Raw genomic sequence first — 17,366 nt, forward strand, 5'->3', positions numbered from 1 at the left:
AAAAATTAAAAGTATAGTTGTGATATGTTGACTTTAGAAAATAATGTTGCACATATGATGGCACAGATCTATTGAGAGAGAAAAAATATCTGCTTTAATAATTGAGGCTTTGTTTTCTGTGTTTGCAAACTTGGAATATTAATCTATTATACAAGAAAAACTCCTTGGAAGTGTAATTATTATGTTAGTCATTGTTTTCATTAATTAAATATAGATTTCTTAATTTGGTAGTGTAGAAAAAAGTCTTCATTAATCCTTTATGTTATTTTTTGACATCCATAAAAAAGTGATATTTAGAACTAATTTAATCTTATAAAATTGTAAAGTGTCATTTACATTTATTTATATATTATAATATTATAATTTCACTTTTTATTCAGTTGATGTTCAAACATTAATTTACAGGAATGAATAACTCTTTATTTGGAGTTTCATCCAGACTTAATAGTTTTTCACTGTGAAAAATTAAGACAAACAATGGTAAGATAAAATTAAAACAAGGGCCCTGAAGCTGTTACATTTATTGATCTTCATCTTTCTTGATCTTCCAAGGCGAAGAGTAATTTATTTTACACGGAACGATGTCTTCTTGGTGTTCCAAACTTTATCTGATTCAGATTCAACACTGTCAGCCTTGTGTTGTTGTTGTTGAATATTTAGGTTCCTAACTTCATCTTGTGCTTTATCTGATTTGTTCAGAGATGAAAAGACAAGTGGCTTGATTCCCACTAAGTCAGTATCGGGTGAAAACTTATACGGTAACTTGTTCGGCTGCATCTTTCTAAAAGTAATAGAAATTCTGTAAAAGACAAATGTTTTAGAAGATGATACAGTAACAAAGGATAAAGGAATTTTGAGTAAATTTGACAGATTAAAAATACCTTTTTGATGACACAGATGGAATACAGTGCTTAGCAATGTCAGCCCCATTGCCATTCAAAACGAACACTGACCTATAGGATCAAAATGGCCATTAGTTTGTCTAAACAACAATGACAAATAATTATAATCAAATGTTATTTTAAACTTAACCTTACAAAATCTAATTTGTAAGGTGAAGTTTGAATTCACTTACATACCATAAACTGACTTTATCAATAATCAATATAGGACTTCCAACACACTTTCTCATGTTAAACTCTAACTCATGATTCTGATACCATGTTAAGATGTAAATTTTAAGCTTAAATCAACCTTACAAAACCGGCTTGTGAAGTTTACACTCAATTATATATTTTAACTTGACTTGATTGACTATATCACTAGTCAATGTGTGACTTCCAACATCAAACACAATATTCAGTCAGAAACATAAAACTAGAAGAAAAAATAGAGGGCATGATCAAAATATCATTCATATATTGGAAGTGAAGAGGAGGGAATGAAAGCTTACCCAACAGGCAAAAAAAGGGATATAGGACCTGCAAACTCTCCCGCAGAAACAACTTGCAAGTTTGAACCAAATAATATTTTACACTCGCTCAAGAATGAGACGGTGTAAAATGGCCTCATAAAATCATGATTGTCAATGTGAGGAGGAATGCAATCTCCTTCTTCATATATGTTCACAATGCAACTATCTGGAATGCATGAGGAAGGAATTATATTCCACCTAACCATCCTCTTTATCATTTGCTTGAACACAGGTGGTAATGGATCAACTTCTTCATCTCTCATTATGCCAGGAGGGATACCACTTTTGTTCTGTAGTGTTTTACAAAAGTAAATAAGCAAAAAAGTGTCAAATAAGAATGAAAAAAAGCAGTAAATTATGTCCTACCACTGCATAATTGTAACAGCAGCCAAATTGTATTGTCACACGTCCCTTACCACGCATCCACTTTCTTGGTTCTGAATATGTTCGATCTGTACACGAGAAAGACCAGTACATGTAAGATACAAAACCAAGACACTTTTCACCAGTGTAGAGATACTATTTTGCTACAAGTGCAAGTGGTTCAAGTAAACTCTGACATATAGGAGAATGAGGAATCATGCTAGGTATCAACAGAAATTGGACTTCAAATCTGCTTTAAGCACTATTCAATGGTATATAAGTCAGTTAATGTTTCTCTGAATAATACATTATGTTACTGACTTTGCTCAAGAATTCGACAGGTTAATTATGCTTCACATATGAGTTTTTATAAAAAAAAACTAAAATATGAAAATCTAAAGCTCTACAATGTAGTTCACAAATAAATCAAAGGACTGAATTACTGAATTGCAGAATTTAGAACACACACCTTTAAGTTTCCCTTGTTGTCCCCTCCATTGCAATCTGTATATCCACTCAACGATTTTCCTCTGCTCCAGCTCATTGAAAACTTCAGTGTGAAGTTCAAGCCCCTGGAGCACATTTATGTGTCTACCATTTATCCTTTCAATTAAGCTAAAGTCCTTTTGGCTGCAAACCAGAGAATACCTTATTTGCTCTTTTCTTTCCTCCGATAACCCATTTTTGAATGAAGAACCTTCACAAATCCCATCATTTAACAACAGCTCAAAATCAGATTGCTTGCAGCCTACCAAATTCCCAGGTGAAGAACCGAAAACGCGTTTCTCATCATCCTTCACTGAAGTATCAGAATCACGCCTCTGCGAACAGTTCCTCAGACTTTCATTTCTTTTAGTCAAAGACTCTGAATTTGAAGCATCATCGTTGAAGGACATTTCCACAACATGGTCCCCGGAAGACTCAAAGCCTTCATCATCCAGAGAGCAAATTTCATCTACCTTTCCTACGAGCACAAATAACCGATTACCACAGACATCAATTAGGCAATATAAGCATATGTATGATATCCATTAGCAATATATTATACAATTAAGGCAAAAAACTGAAATTGAATTGAAAGTCCAGAAGCAGAAGCAAGTAACTTGTTTTGGTATATTCATAAAAAACAAAAGTAGCTAAGAGTTATGCATCAATTATCAGCACTTGACCTATCTAACAAGAAGTGAAATTAAAGAGCATGAAATGTTTGATACTTTTGCGTAGCGTTGTGATCCGAGAATGGAGAAGAGTCTGACAGTGGGAACAGAAGTCATGAGAAAGGAGATCCAAAATGTCCTCCTTCTTCAAAGATCTGAGAAACTCCATGAATACGGCATAGCATGACTCACACTGACTTGTGTGTTCTATGGTGTTTCTTTGTGATTGTGTTATGAATACAGTGCTTACCAAGTCAAGTCTACGGAGAGAGAATATAAAATTCTACCATTGAAAGAGAAACAAACGGATGTTATAAATATGGAAGATGTTTTTTTAAACGGCATGCCCCACTTGATAACTCATTTATATGAATATTTTGAGATTTAATGTTGGAATTGACACATTTTGCTCTATGTTATTTTGTTAATAATTGTATACAACATTCTTTGTTTAATAGGGAATGAAATATTTATGTTTTGTATTTGATGATTATGCATTCTTTACTTGTGTTGAAGATAAAGTAAGGTTCCATGTATTGCTTGTCATCAAGCAAGAGATATTTACCTTAGGAAAAAGAAAAATGTATTTATAAAGTGAAAACATTTATTTATTCTTGTTTAAATCGTAAGTGTCATCATACTGAAAATTTGGTTAACTTGAATTGAATCAAATAAAACCCCTAAAATGAAAAAAAAAATAAAATCATAACATCAAATATACATTAATTTTAGGATATATCTTCGGTATTAATCAGTACCTATGATATGGATTATTTGATTATTTTTAATTTAAATTAATGCAAAAAAGTATATTTAAAGTATACAAGAACAATAATTTAAGAAGTTTTAATGAAATATAAATTTTAATTTATGAAAAATACATAAATTTACAAGAAAAGCTTTTATTTCTTTATCGATAGCTCAAGAATGTAGAAAAGTTTATAGATTAGATTAAGTAAGATTAGTATAAAAATGAATCTTTAGTTATTTGTACTAAATTCATATATTTTTCTAACTCAAGAGTTGTCAAAACGGGTAAACCAGCCTGACCCGACTCGACTCACCACGAGTTAATGATTTAGTGAGTCAACCTAATTTGGCTCACTTTTTAACGAGTCAAAAAAATTTAAACCTGACCCGACCCACCACGTATTGGCACGTTAAACGGGTTCGCTCAGAAATTCACTTAATTAAAAAATATATGATTTTTTTATTTTTTTTCAGTCAAAACTAAATTGTAATTCTAATTAAAATCTAAATAAAATTTAATATGATCAAAATATAAACCAAAATAAGAAAAAATACAAATTATTTATCTATTGGATAAAAAAATAACTTAACATGGCCCAAATGTAAAATCTAACTTAATAAAAAAAATAAAAAAACTTGTGTGACCTTTTTATCTACAGATTGCTGAGCCAACCCGGCTCACCACAGGTTCAACCCGGATGAGCCGGGTCAAAAATCAATCTGTATTAAAATTTTAAAAAAAATTTCAACTCAACCCGAACCCGTGATAAATCGAGTTAACTTGCAAATTCCAACCCATATTTACGTCTCTACCCAAAACTAATGAAATTATAAAAAATTTATATATAGTACTTAATTTTCTCATATCTAAACTCACAGGAGAATTTTCAATAATTTTATATTTTTGGTTGAATCACATTCATCTTTAAAAAGTTTACCTGGGAATGAAATTTCACTACTGAAAGAAAAAATGGGTTTTGGGCACTCTGCAATCCCTTCTTCTCTGGCAATTCCCGCTTCCGCGTCGACGGCGGAGCCACACACCCAAATTCGAACTCAGCCTCAACCTCACAGAACCACCGTCAAATTCCGAAGCTCCAAATCCTTCCCCTCCGCAAGAAAAGCAGCCACACTTGAAATTCAGCGCTCTTCCGATTTGCCTTCAACTCTTGCTAGGTTTTCTCTTCCATTGCTACGCCGTATTTTCATTCTTCCTTCTTCTTTCTACGTTTTCTCACTCTCTGGCTATGACTTTCAGGCTAGGAGAAGCTTTGACCGTCAAAGACCTCAATGCCGTTCTTTATCACTTTAAAAGTTCAAACAAATTCAACCATATCTCTCAGGTGTTCGCTTCTTCCACTTTTTATGTATAAACTACAAATAGCTTTTGAGAAATTAATATTAATATGAATTAATATTTACAGATTAACTACAAATAATTTATTTTATTTTATCAATGCATCGTTATTCTGTTCCGTAATGTGTTTACTGTTATTGAAATTGCATTTGCAGCTGTTTAAGTGGATGCAAGAGAACAACAAGATTGATGTTTCGTCTTATTCTCATTACATGAGGTTCATGGCGAATAATCTTGACGCTGCTGAGATGTTGCAACTGTACCATAACATTCAAGATGAATCAGCCCGGAAAAATACCCTTGTATGCAACTCTGTTCTTGGTTGTTTAATCAAGAAAGGCAAGTTTGATTCTGGTATGAAACTCTTTCAGCAGATGCAGCTAGATGGTCTAGTTCCTGATCTTGTTACCTACAGCACGGTATGCCATTTTATTCTTTATCTTATTTCACGCTTTCCTTACATTTGTGAAAATGAGTTCTTTTTACTTAATTCAGCATGCTTGAAGTTGTAACTTTAAAATCATTCAACTCTCTGATTCTAACAAACTCCTACTCAAACGGATCCACCAGCTAGGCATTATCCTAACAAGATTATTCTCCACGGGCTGAGTTAACATTCTAGAGCAACTAGGACAGTACTAAAGGCCCACAATCTGCTTATGTCTTTGGCTTGATGATGGTTCTTTTTGGCTTGCTGTACCCTTCTGCAGTAGCATAGACAGGGCCTTCTCCAGTAGACTTTGTAGTGTTGACTTTTTATGTTTTAGGCATATACATGGGTCTAACTTTAGGATTTAATACTTTCCTATTTTCTGATTTCGGTTGTTCTCATCTTTAGCTTCTTGCAGGTTGCATTAAAATAGAAAATGGCTATCCTAAGGCGTTAGAGTTAATTCAGGAATTGCAACACAATAAACTTCAGATGGACGGTGTAATTTATGGGACAATCCTGGCAGTGTGTGCTTCCAATAGTAAATGGGAAGAAGCAGAAAAATATTTTAACCAGATGAAGGATGAAGGTCACTCACCAAACGTTTATCACTATAGCTCTTTGCTCAATGCTTACTCAACGTGTGGAAGCTACAAAAAAGCTGATATGTTGATTCAAGATATGAAATCTGAAGGGTTAGTACCAAACAAGGTTTGTTTTCCCTATCATTTACTAATTTTAAGATCATAGTTTGTGTGTAGCAATTTATGGCTATTAAATCATGGTCTTTGATAATATTATACGGGCATGACTATTGTTCACTATGATTTAAAATTAAATTTGGACACTTAGGATATCTTAACCTCATGCCAGATACATAATGCAGAATTGTAGATGGAAAAATTAGGATTTTATCTTCAATAGAAGCAAGCAAGTATACTGATTAATTAAAATAAAAAAATATTGGTAAAGGATTGATTTCATGTGGATTGTTACAAGTATTAACTACTAAAAAATCAGTATTATTTGTGAAAAAATAAAATCAACGGGAAAATTTTGAGAATTCCAGACTAATACAGAAAAGGAAACTAAAAAGACAACTATTATAAAAGTTCAACGAGTAAAAAAAGTCATGCATGAATCAATTCAAAATATTTGAAGTGGATGCCATGTCCTCAACATTTACACTTTACCTAAATACATTTTTTTTTTAATTTGAAGTCAAGAAAATAATCAATTGCCTCTGAGAAAACCAGGCGAGGAAAATATATGCAGCTTCCTCAGTCTAATATGTCAATATAGTTTACCATCGAAGTAGAATATTAATAACCAGTTTAACAACAAAGTAAACAACTGAAGCTGTTTTGTTTCTTTTATCTTTAAACTTTTGCACATTCACCCTTATACCATCAATCTTGTATAAGGGTCGTGTTAGAGAGAGATATACAATATAAAACAATTCGTATGTCTTCACCAAACATCACTTTTTTTGTCTTGTTGAAATGCAAAACCTTTCGTATGTTTCCTATATGTCACTTTTTAATATTTGATATAGAGCAAGCGTTCACTAAAAAGGACTCACGCTTATTTAAAATAATGTTTTGCAGGTCATATTGACTACCTTACTGAAGGTATATGTTAAAGGAGGTTTGTTTGACAAGTCTAGAGAATTATTAGCTGAACTGAAATCTTTGGGCTATGCTGAAGATGAGGTAAGAAAAACCTTTGAAATGAACAACAAAAGGTTGTTTTGTGTTTAAAACATTGTGAGATCATTTAATAAAATCATATTATCTATTCTTAACTGATGACCTACAATTTGTTTAATATCATAAATTATATATCCTTCTTTTAACCTTTTTATTTTCCCATGTCTTCTTTTCCAACTACCACTATTTATTTATCTGAATTTATATGCAGATGCCATACTGTATACTCATGGATGGCCTAGCTAAGGCAGGAAAAATACATGAAGCCAAAGTAATCTTTGATGAAATGATGAAAAACCATGTCAGATCAGGTAAGTTGTATTCAATGAAATGTATGACATGATAAACATTCGTATAAATATCTGGTTATTCTAAGCCATTGGTTATTTCCCACATGTGCAGATGGCTATGCTCATAGTATCATGATATCAGCATTATGTCGAGCCAAGCTTTTTCGGGAAGCAAAACAGTTAGCCAAGGATTTTGAAACCACCTCTAATAAATATGATCTAGTTATACTGAATTCAATGCTGTGTGCTTTCTGTAGAGTAGGTGAAATGGAAAGTGTAATGGAAACTCTAAAAAAGATGGATGAACTTGCAATCAGTCCAAGTTACAATACCTTCCATATTTTAATAAAATATTTCTGTAGGGAAAAAATGTATCTATTAGCTTATCGAACCATGAAGGACATGCATACTAAAGGCCATCAACCAGGAGAGGTATGGCGTTTTATCCAAATACTAATATGGAATCCCCTGTATTATTGAACTTGGTCTTTCCTCATTATGTGACTGAAAACTGTCCTTTTAATTTTATTATGTGTACACATCTTTTTGGATCTTTGTGGCGGCAAGGCTGCTGCTACCTTGTTACCTAAAGGTCACAGGTTCAAATCCTGGAAGCAGTCTATCTGCTAGTGGGGTTAAGGCTGTATGAAACTGTTCACCCTAGACCCCACTAGGTGGATGTCTTATGCTGTAGTTTTCATTTTCATTTTTTGTACATAAATTGTTTGGACCCTGGTTAGGGATTTCACACTTTTCTTGCCCAGAACCTGGTGTAGATTTCTGCTTTCTACAATTATATATCTCTGCATGTTTTTCAAAATTGAGGTTTTTTCCTTTCTCTTATTAAATTTTTCTAATCTACTAGTTAGCCTTACAGTTTTACCTAATGGAAATAGCTGCGTTCCTGAAGAAAAAAATGAAAGACCTGTAAAATAATTATTGGAAAAGGGAAAAGAGTCTAATTGTTAAGTTGCACTTACAGAACTAAAACACTGAGAATGTTTCATTTGATGAAAAGCTACCGCAATCTTATTTTCATCTGTTGTTGGTTTAGTTACTAAATAAAAGTTTATAATGTCTTTCTCTCTTTGTAGGAGCTCTGTTCCTCTTTAATATCCCACCTTGGTCAGGTAAATGCTTATTCAGAGGCATTTTCTGTTTACAACATGTTGAGATACGGCAAGAGAACAATGTGCAAGTCACTTCATGAGAAGATTTTGTACATTCTTCTAGCAGGTCATCTTTTGAAAGATGCATATGTAGTAGTCAAGGTATTCTAGGTTTACAGAATACATAAATCCTAGTGTTTCTCTTGTTATTGCAGTTCATCTGATGATGAATCTTGTCCTGTTCAGGATAATGCAAAATTTATTTCTCATCCTGCCACCAAAAAATTTGCTATTGCATTCATGAAGTCAGGTAACATCAACTACATAAATGATGTTCTGAAGACTCTCCATGATAGTGGCTACAAGCTTGATCAGGTAATAGGCTTGGTGGTATTTCAATTTGAATACTGTTATTTGAATGACATTTGATTCATGATTTTCTTTTCCTTGACATAATGACACCAACGCAAAGGATTTCTAAATCATACCTTTGGCACTGCAAAAGTCCTGACTTTGACCTGATTGCTTTTTGACAGTTTGAATAAAGTAGAATAACTGATGGAATTTTTTAACAACTAGGTCCAGATTAAAGGATTTTCAGTAACCCTAGAGCTAGGGTTTGTGGCTTTAACTTTTTACTCCAAACTTAATCATATTCGTTGTTGTGCAGGATTTATTTGCGAAGGCTGTGTCACGCTATTTAGATGAGCCTGAAAAGAAGGACTTGCTGCTACACTTACTACAGTGGATGCCAGGGCAAGGTTACGTGGTTGATTCATCAACAAGGAATTTAATCCTCAAGAATTCACACTTATTTGGTCGTCAGCTCATTGCCGAGGTTTTGTCCAAGCAACGAGTACAATTAAAACACAAAAATCTCACTAGATAAAGCATCATCCTAACTCTACGATGATGGTATATTGAATCACTTCATTTTTCCCCTCTTCAATTTTTTCGATTGAGTTTTTATAAACAGCATATCCACACCTTAGTTCTAGGGGTGTGGATTCACGAGTTGTATATACAGCAGAAATAAATATATCGCGTCAAATAGATATATGATCTTTTCAGTTTTTTTTTTTTTTGATAAGCAATAAAAGGGTGATTCTGTCAGCAAAGGATAAAAGGAAAACAAAAATTGTAATGCCTAATTATCATCACCATTTAGACAAATATGGGCCAAAGTAATCTTGAGATGAATCCTGCACGTACAAACTAATAAATATTTGTTACCCTATATTGACTTTTTTTTCTGATGAAATAAATGTATTCGATGCTTTCTAATTTTAGAACCTCTGTATTTACTAAATATTTTCATGCCTTTTATTCTTTAACGTGTACCATAAAGCACAGACACATAAACAAAACTCAACACTAAAATGAAAATATAAAAGAGATGGAAGGTTAGATTATATTGTAATTTATTTTTCATGGTCGTATTGAATAAACGAGTTAAAGAGGTAAAATAAGAAGTGAATGATATATCATGTGACCTTTTTTTACTGTCTAACAGAAGTAAAGTAATATAAGAATTAATGTTATGGCTGCTAAGGATTGTGTGGCAGAGATTGAGCCTTTAGATATGAGAGACAAGTTAAAAAAGAAGGATGTATGGATCAAAGAAGTGTCTTTGTCATAAGGTTAAACTTAACCATTTGAACTTTGGTATGATTTATTAATTCTAATGTAAAGAACTAGCACATTTTGGTGCAAGTAGGCAAGCTTTTAAAAAAATGCAGTTCCAATCTCTATGCGTTGTTGTTCCCCCCAAATTCCTCTGAATAAATGCATCCGTTAATTATCAACAAATTTGCGTGATGAACCAAAGTAAGAAACTTTAGTTCCTTCACAAATGATTGTGAGGAGGAAATTCGGATTGCTTGAGAATGAGGAATTATGATTATACAGAGAGATAACAAATTATAGATTACAAAAGATAAAGAATTGAATGTAGTATTTAATTTTATAGTGGGCCAGACTATTTTGACCCTAACCCATCTTGCCTGTTTCTTATGCACCCTATTAATTTTCTTCCTGCACCCTATCAAAGCTTCTGAAAATTTTATTCGGAATAAGGGCAAGTGTCTTTCAGAAAAGTGGTTGAATATCTTCTAAAAAAATGTTTCCATGATTAATTTAGAACATTTCGAAAAATAAAATCCAAAATAACGGACTGTAGGAGAAATAGCCACCCATTTTATGTGAAGGTTTTGTGACCACATATTGTTAATCCATTCATTATGTGGGAAAGTACAAAAAAACCTATTTTAAAACTGGCTTGGTCCGTGGACTGGACCATTTATAAAATTAACGAATTTCCACTTACATGATACTTTAAAATTTTCAATAACATGACTTCTTCTGCAGTTGTAACATGTCAAAATGCTTATGGTTGTTAACCATTACGTCCTTATTTTTGGCCCCATTAAGTAAAGGATGGCAGGAAGTATCTCCATCACAGAAGGCAATTCACACTTGCAACATCAAAATCCAGAAGACAGAGAACTCTTCAATTTACAAAAAAGATTAAATCAATATCACAATCAAGCACTACTAATTCAATTTAATGAAAAAAATTTCCTTTTGAGGAAAGGAAAAAAAGGTATAGATTCAAAACAAAGAAATCATTCAATGAACCACCAATAAGGGTTTTACTTTTGTAGAGTTTTATTTATGCCATTCTTTTATAAGTGACATTTATATAAACATGCGATTAACAACTCATTTCCACATAATAAAGAATAGCATAAGTAACTGAATACTTCAAACATTTCACATTTCTTAAATCGATATTCCATTTCGCCTTTCAACAATTACATTCTCAGATTGAATACTAACATTGCTTACAAAAATATTTCGAACAGACATAATGTATAGCCATGCCATGTTGTTCGCTCTACTTTAAAGCTACTTTAAAGCTCTCCGACAAGTGCTGATAGTACTGCTTTTGCTGTTCCAAAAATAAAGATAAATCAATGAAAAATGTGCTGATAGTACTGCTTTTGCTATTCCAAAAATAAAGATAAATCGATGAAAAATTCTATTAACTAATTTATTCACCACAAGGCATCATATTTCATGCTTATGAAAATAGAGGCATAAGACGTACCCGGTCAGATACTGAGGGCGAGACTTTACTTAGTGCCATCTCAAAATGAATACTCTTAATAGTTGTATCTTTCTCTTCAACAGCAGCCATTGCTGCTTCATTAATCTGTATAGCCAATACAATCAGTATCTCCAAATTTACTCTTTTCCCTATAATCCTAACTACATAGTTTGTCCCAACAATGATCAAACACGCATGCATACATACATACAATGATATAAGGGATAAAAGGACATAAGGGATAAAAAGACTAAGAGGCAACATCCATAAAAAGTAGAGACCAACCAGTGCAGCAAGATCAGCTCCGCTTAGATTTTCACAACCTTTCATTCTTGCAATCACACTCAAATCTACATCGGCATCAATTGCCTTAGTCCTTGCAAGAGCTTTCAATATCAAAACTCGCTCATCAAGGTCGGGGAGTGGAACGTAAAGAAGTTTACCAAATCTACCCGGCCGTAAGAGAGCACGATCCATCACCTCAGGCCTGCAAAATTGAGAAACTGACTTTGAATATGGCGTGATGTGTAGTGAAATAACTATTTCGATAACATATATGGTGAAAAAAGTGTACCTATTTGTGGCACCAATCACGAAAACACCACGCCGATGCCCTGCGCCATCCAACTCAATAAGCAACTGCAAATTCATATAACTGTCATGTTTCCATCTTATTATCAGTTTAAAATTGCTATACTTTTCACGTTACAAAATACTATTAATTATTTGACCTGGTTCAACAGTCGTTCAATAACCCAGCCACCTTCCTTACCACGTTTTGTTGTCAAAGCATCAACCTGAAAATGGCATAAAAATAAATTTTAGCACTCGTAGGTATATCCTTCTATACAACAATTTGTTTGTTGAGAACTTGTTCGAACCCTTCATAGACCAAGGAAATTAATATTAATGATAAAACAGACTTCAACATCTAGTCCGCTTAGTAAGCACCACTCACGATAATAATAACCAGTAATGTGAAAGAGTGAAAGAAAAAATGCCTAATAATAAATAGAGGAACAGAACAAAAACAGTACTTTATATTACTTCAGGAAGAAAAATGTAGACAATAATACTTTGTATTTAGTTGTTATTCAAAATCAAATTGGCATGTCATGACAACTCTACACAATAGAAAACAATGTTATATACAACACTACAAAGTAGACAAACCTCATCAAAGAAGAGTATACATGGTGCACATGTCCTTGCACGGCTAAACAATGTTCGAACTGCGAGTTCACTCTCTCCAACATATTTATTTAAAAGTTCGGGACCCTAGAATTGCAATAAAGCAAATTAATCATCAATCATTTACAAAAGATGTGTATTCAAAACAAGACAACCAAAATGAATGAGATGGGTGGAGTATTTAGACAGACCTTAATATGTATAAAACTAGCTCCTGCCTCACTAGCAACCGCCTTGGCAATCAGCGTTTTACCACAACCCGGAGGTCCGTAAAGCAAAAATCCAGTCTCCAGATCAACCCCAAGCCTCTAAAATAAATGAATACATGCACAGTAATCAATGAGTGATATACAATTATGCAAAGACAAAAATCAAACAAGTTTTAGTAGAAGAACATGAAACTTATTAATGAGAATTTAAATATATCCCTATCTGTTATTCCATATATCCCTATCCCATTGTACCCCTAACTTTTGTCTAGAGCAAAATTCTAAAATACTAAAAACTAAAAGAGAATTATGAGAGGGAAAGGAGATAAAAATTCAACAGAAGATGTAATTGCAATGGTTTGTTTACCTCATAATCTTCAGGATATTTTATGCGTCTTACAATATACCGTTCAAACTCCTTTCTTAACATGTCAAGGCCGCCAACATCTTCCCATTTTACATCGGGAATCATGGAGAATCCTTCCCTTCTTAATGAAGGTTGTATCTTCTTTGATGCTTCCTGCATGAACGTGTCCAGATAATAAACTATTAGCAAGAAGTGCATATTCCCAAACTAAAAACGAGATGAAACACAAATCATGAGAATATAAATGTTTATATGGACTATAAATGTTCATACTAATCATAATAATAATAATAATAATGATTAGACCATACCTCAAAATCAGACATTTTGATGGCAAGCTTATCTATTTCTTCACTGGACCAAGGTTCCCTCCACCAGTCTTCATGCTCACTCCTGAGTTCTTGAGATAATTCACGTCTCCTTTCGTCAATTATTCTCTTCATTGCCAGATTACCAGCTTTATCAACCAGAGCAGCCAAATCAGCACCAACAAATCCTGATGTAGCCCTGGCTATTCTCTGTAGATCAAATAAACCCTCAAGTCTAAGATTGGAAGTAAGAACAGATAGGATCTCCTCCCTAGCAGATTCATCAGGATGGCAAATGATAATTTCACGATCAAATCGACCTGGCCTTCTCAAGGCAGGGTCAATGGCATCAGGCCTATTTGTAGCTCCTATTACAAGAACATAGCCAGCGCTCTCTGAATCATCTGGTTGAAGGAGCCTATTTGATTGATCCATGCAAGTCAATAATTGCGTCACAATTCGCTTCTCCATCTCCCGTTGCAAATTCTCTCTTTTAGATGCAATTGCATCAATCTCATCAATAAAGACAATTGAAGGTGCACTTCGGTAAGCTTTAGCAAATAGTTCTCTAATATTTTCTTCAGATGCACCTAACCACAAAAAGACACTAATATTTCAGATATTACCATCGTAATCATTTGATGACATTAATGAAAGCAATGAATCTAATCAATCCTAACAAAACATGAGGATTGTATCTCTTAAAATTCTATTCTAGAAGGAGTGTTATGCTTATGCTGATATACAAGGATAACAACAAAAGAACATGCAACTGAACAATTGAACTATCCAGAACATAAAGTTAATATTCAAGTCCAAACATCAATCTCATCAATAAAGATGATGCAAGGTGGCTTTAGCAAATAGTTCTCTAATATTTTTTCATATACACCTAACCACAAAAAGACATCAATATTTCAGATATTACCATCGAAATCATTAGATGACAGTAATAAATGAATCTAATCGATCATAACAAAACACGAGGACTGTATCTCTTAAAACTCTATTCTAGAAAAAAAATGTTATGTTCATGCTGCTATACAAGGATAACAACAAAAGATAATGAACTGAACTATTGAACTATCCAGAACACAAAGTTAATATCCAAGTCCAAACATTTCAGATATTACCATCGAAATCATTTGATGACAGTAACAAAAGCAATGAATCTAATCAATCATAACAAAACAGTACTGTATCTCTTAAAACTCTATTCTAGAGAAAGTACTATGCTTATGCTGCTAAACAAGATAACACAAAGTTAATATTCAAGTCCAAACATTAATACCTGAGACTCCAGAGACAACCTCAGTAGCTGAAATCTTATAGAAAGGAAGACCAGTCTCATTAGCTATAGCATGAGCAAGTCGGGTCTTCCCACATCCAGGTGGACCATGCAACAAAATTCCAGCCATTGGCTTCACTCCTAACTGTCTAGGAATTTGGGGATGAAACAAAGGTACAATCACTTCCATCTTCAGTTCCTCCAAAACTTCCTTCATCCCACCCAAATCCTTAAATCTCGGCCCATCCTTCCTCTTCACCTCACCATTTGAAACCTCACCACCGTTTGAAACCGAACGCATAGATTGCTTCCTCACCTCAGTCGCCTCATTCAGAACAGTGTCTTTAGGTCTACTACTCATCTCCATTTCAACGTTTTTTTCCTCCGCCGCCGCCTTCTTCTTCGGCGTATATGACTTCCTCAGCATTTCCTTCATCAAATCAAACTGAGGTTCCACCTTTTCCCCGTAAATTGCGTCCTCCGAAGTCGACACCGTTTCCTCGTCATCACTCTCCGAAGAAGCAGAGGACGACGAGGAAGGATTCGGCACCCTCCTTCGCACGTGTAACGCTTCCATCTTCTTCAGCTTCTCTTCACCCTCGTCGATTTTCTTCCTACGCTTTCGAGACGCGCTTCGGGATTCTATGTTGTCGTCATCGTCACCATCCGAATACTTGGGCGTGGGAGTGTGATTCAGCTTAGCGGTGGAATGAACCGCTTCCTGGACAAATCGAATTAGGGTTTGGTGTTTGGTGCGGTGGTAATCGGGGTAAGTTGAACGGAGATGGTTGGCGATTTCCTCGGCAGTGGAGTACTTGGACTTGCAGGTCTCAATACGGCGACGGAGGGCTTGTTGCAGAGACCTTCCACCTCCGTTTCTTCCCATTCTCCCAATACTCTCTACGTTGTGTTCTTCTTCCTCGACTATAATCCCTAACCAAAGCAGTAGCTATAGTTCTTCTTAACCCTAACTAAAACGGGTATTGAAACAATATAATTTAAAATCTATAATTATAAATAGGGGTGGGCAAAAAATCTAATGGATCTGGATTTCAATCTAATCTACATTTTATATATTTTATGGATTGGATATTCATTTTATAAATCAAGATTTTTAAATATGGATAATCCAAAAAATCCAATCCAAATTTTCAATTTAAATTTTTAGTTGGGTTAGACTAAAGGTTGAGATGGACTATGCTAAATTCAGACTAGGACAGGCCTTGCTCGACGACTTATACGGATCGGGCAGGCCCGACGACCATAAGAGGTTGGACGACCTATACGGATCGGGCGCAACAATCCAGAAAATTTGAGTGAGCCCGATGAACCGAACAAGGCAGGTAGGCCTAAAAATCCGAACGGGCCAAGCGGGCCCGATGACCTGAATGGCTCAAGCAAGCTCGAAGAACCGAACGGGTCAGGCAGGCCCGAAGACCCGAAGACCTGAACAGGTCAGGCGGGCCCGATGACCCGAACGAGTTAGGCAGGCTCAAAGAATCGAACGGGTAAGGCGGGCCCGAAGATCCGAACGGGTCAGGCGAACACGAAGACCCGAAAGGGTCACGCGGACCCGAAGACCCGAACGGACCAAGTAGGACCAATGACGAAAACAGGTCAGGCTGCCCAAAGACTAGAACGGGTCAAGAAGGCCCAAAGACCCGGATGAGCCCGATGACCCGGACGGGCTCGACGACCCGAACGAGCCCGAAGACCCGAATGGGGCGGACGACCTGGACGGGCCCGGCGACCCGGATGGGCCCGACGACCCGGACGGGCTCGATGACCCAAACGGGTCTATCGACCTACATGGGCCTTACGACCCGGATAGGCACGACGACACGAACGGGTCGGACGACCCGGATGGGCCGAACGATCCGGGCGATCCGGACGGACCTGACGACTCAAACAACCCATATGGGCTCGACGACCCAGACGAGCTTGACGACCTACACGGGCCTTACGACCCAGATGGCACGACGACACGAACGGCGCGTCGACCCGGATGGGTCCTACGACCCAGACGGGCTCGACGTCCTGGACGGGGCCTACGACCCGGACGGGCCCGACGACCCAAACAGACTTGACGACCCGGACATGATCGACGACCTGGATGGGCCCGACAACTCGGACGGGCCTGACGACGTTGACATACCCGATGACCTAGACGAGCCCCACGACTCGAACGTGTATGACTACCCGATTGGGCCCGACTGTTTGGACAGGTCTGTCCGGGTCGTCTGGCCCGTTCGTGTCGTCGGGCCCGTTCGGGTCATCCGGCCCGTTCACGTCGTCGAGCTTGTTCGTGTTGTCGG

General features: G+C 35.9%; 3 protein-coding genes across 3 annotated transcripts; 1 reads left to right on the plus strand and 2 right to left on the minus strand.

The window, feature by feature from the left end:
- Nucleotides 1-398: 398 nt before the first annotated feature.
- Nucleotides 399-3,258, minus strand: LOC114186713 (RNA demethylase ALKBH9B-like). Its single transcript, XM_028074691.2, has 6 exons — nucleotides 2,992-3,258; nucleotides 2,247-2,741; nucleotides 1,781-1,866; nucleotides 1,394-1,704; nucleotides 882-953; nucleotides 399-799 (listed from the first exon to the last, which is right to left on the minus strand). Exons 1-6 carry the CDS (start codon nucleotides 3,101-3,103, stop codon nucleotides 565-567), a joined length of 1,311 nt encoding a protein of 436 aa, XP_027930492.1. The 5' UTR covers nucleotides 3,104-3,258; the 3' UTR covers nucleotides 399-564.
- Nucleotides 3,259-4,607: 1,349 nt separating this feature from the next.
- Nucleotides 4,608-9,636, plus strand: EMB3103 (Pentatricopeptide repeat (PPR) superfamily protein). The gene is made up of 10 exons (XM_028074501.2): nucleotides 4,608-4,860; nucleotides 4,943-5,027; nucleotides 5,197-5,460; nucleotides 5,880-6,182; nucleotides 7,079-7,183; nucleotides 7,392-7,491; nucleotides 7,583-7,902; nucleotides 8,565-8,741; nucleotides 8,826-8,954; nucleotides 9,250-9,636. The coding sequence occupies exons 1-10, from the start codon at nucleotides 4,655-4,657 to the stop codon at nucleotides 9,466-9,468; spliced, it is 1,908 nt and encodes a 635-aa protein (XP_027930302.1). The 5' UTR covers nucleotides 4,608-4,654; the 3' UTR covers nucleotides 9,469-9,636.
- A 1,667-nt stretch (nucleotides 9,637-11,303) lies between these two features.
- On the minus strand, nucleotides 11,304-16,032 carry CDC48C (cell division cycle 48C). The gene is made up of 10 exons (XM_028076517.2): nucleotides 15,055-16,032; nucleotides 13,767-14,353; nucleotides 13,456-13,608; nucleotides 13,071-13,187; nucleotides 12,862-12,966; nucleotides 12,420-12,485; nucleotides 12,263-12,327; nucleotides 11,974-12,175; nucleotides 11,689-11,793; nucleotides 11,304-11,529 (listed from the first exon to the last, which is right to left on the minus strand). Exons 1-10 carry the CDS (start codon nucleotides 15,935-15,937, stop codon nucleotides 11,476-11,478), a joined length of 2,337 nt encoding a protein of 778 aa, XP_027932318.1. The 5' UTR covers nucleotides 15,938-16,032; the 3' UTR covers nucleotides 11,304-11,475.
- Between the last annotated feature and the right edge of the window lie 1,334 nt (nucleotides 16,033-17,366).

The sequence above is a fragment of the Vigna unguiculata genome, chromosome 6 (genome assembly GCF_037176805.1).
Source record: "Vigna unguiculata cultivar grain cowpea cultivar isolate G323 ecotype 2 chromosome 6, ASM3717680v1, whole genome shotgun sequence".
Classification (NCBI taxonomy): domain Eukaryota; kingdom Viridiplantae; phylum Streptophyta; class Magnoliopsida; order Fabales; family Fabaceae; genus Vigna; species Vigna unguiculata.

What these genes read in the sequence shown, in the direction of transcription:
- EMB3103 (XM_028074501.2), top strand. Translation starts at nt 4,655, where the DNA reads ATGGGTTTTGGGCACTCTGCAATCCCTTCTTCTCTGGCAATTCCCGCT. An exon ending in TTGCCTTCAACTCTTGCTAG is followed by an intron (nt 4,861 to 4,942) that starts GTTTTCTCTTCC and finishes TATGACTTTCAG; the next exon opens with GCTAGGAGAAGCTTTGACCG. An exon ending in AAGGCCATCAACCAGGAGAG is followed by an intron (nt 7,903 to 8,564) that starts GTATGGCGTTTT and finishes CTCTCTTTGTAG; the next exon opens with GAGCTCTGTTCCTCTTTAAT.
- CDC48C (XM_028076517.2), bottom strand. Translation starts at nt 15,937, where the DNA reads ATGGGAAGAAACGGAGGTGGAAGGTCTCTGCAACAAGCCCTCCGTCGC. An exon ending in GGTTGTCTCTGGAGTCTCAG is followed by an intron (nt 14,354 to 15,054) that starts GTATTAATGTTT and finishes TTTTGTGGTTAG; the next exon opens with GTGCATCTGAAGAAAATATT. An exon ending in TTGAACGACTGTTGAACCAG is followed by an intron (nt 12,328 to 12,419) that starts GTCAAATAATTA and finishes ATGAATTTGCAG; the next exon opens with TTGCTTATTGAGTTGGATGG.
- LOC114186713 (XM_028074691.2), bottom strand. Translation starts at nt 3,103, where the DNA reads ATGGAGTTTCTCAGATCTTTGAAGAAGGAGGACATTTTGGATCTCCTT. An exon ending in ACAACAAGGGAAACTTAAAG is followed by an intron (nt 1,867 to 2,246) that starts GTGTGTGTTCTA and finishes TCTCGTGTACAG; the next exon opens with ATCGAACATATTCAGAACCA. An exon ending in CCATCTGTGTCATCAAAAAG is followed by an intron (nt 800 to 881) that starts GTATTTTTAATC and finishes TGTCTTTTACAG; the next exon opens with AATTTCTATTACTTTTAGAA.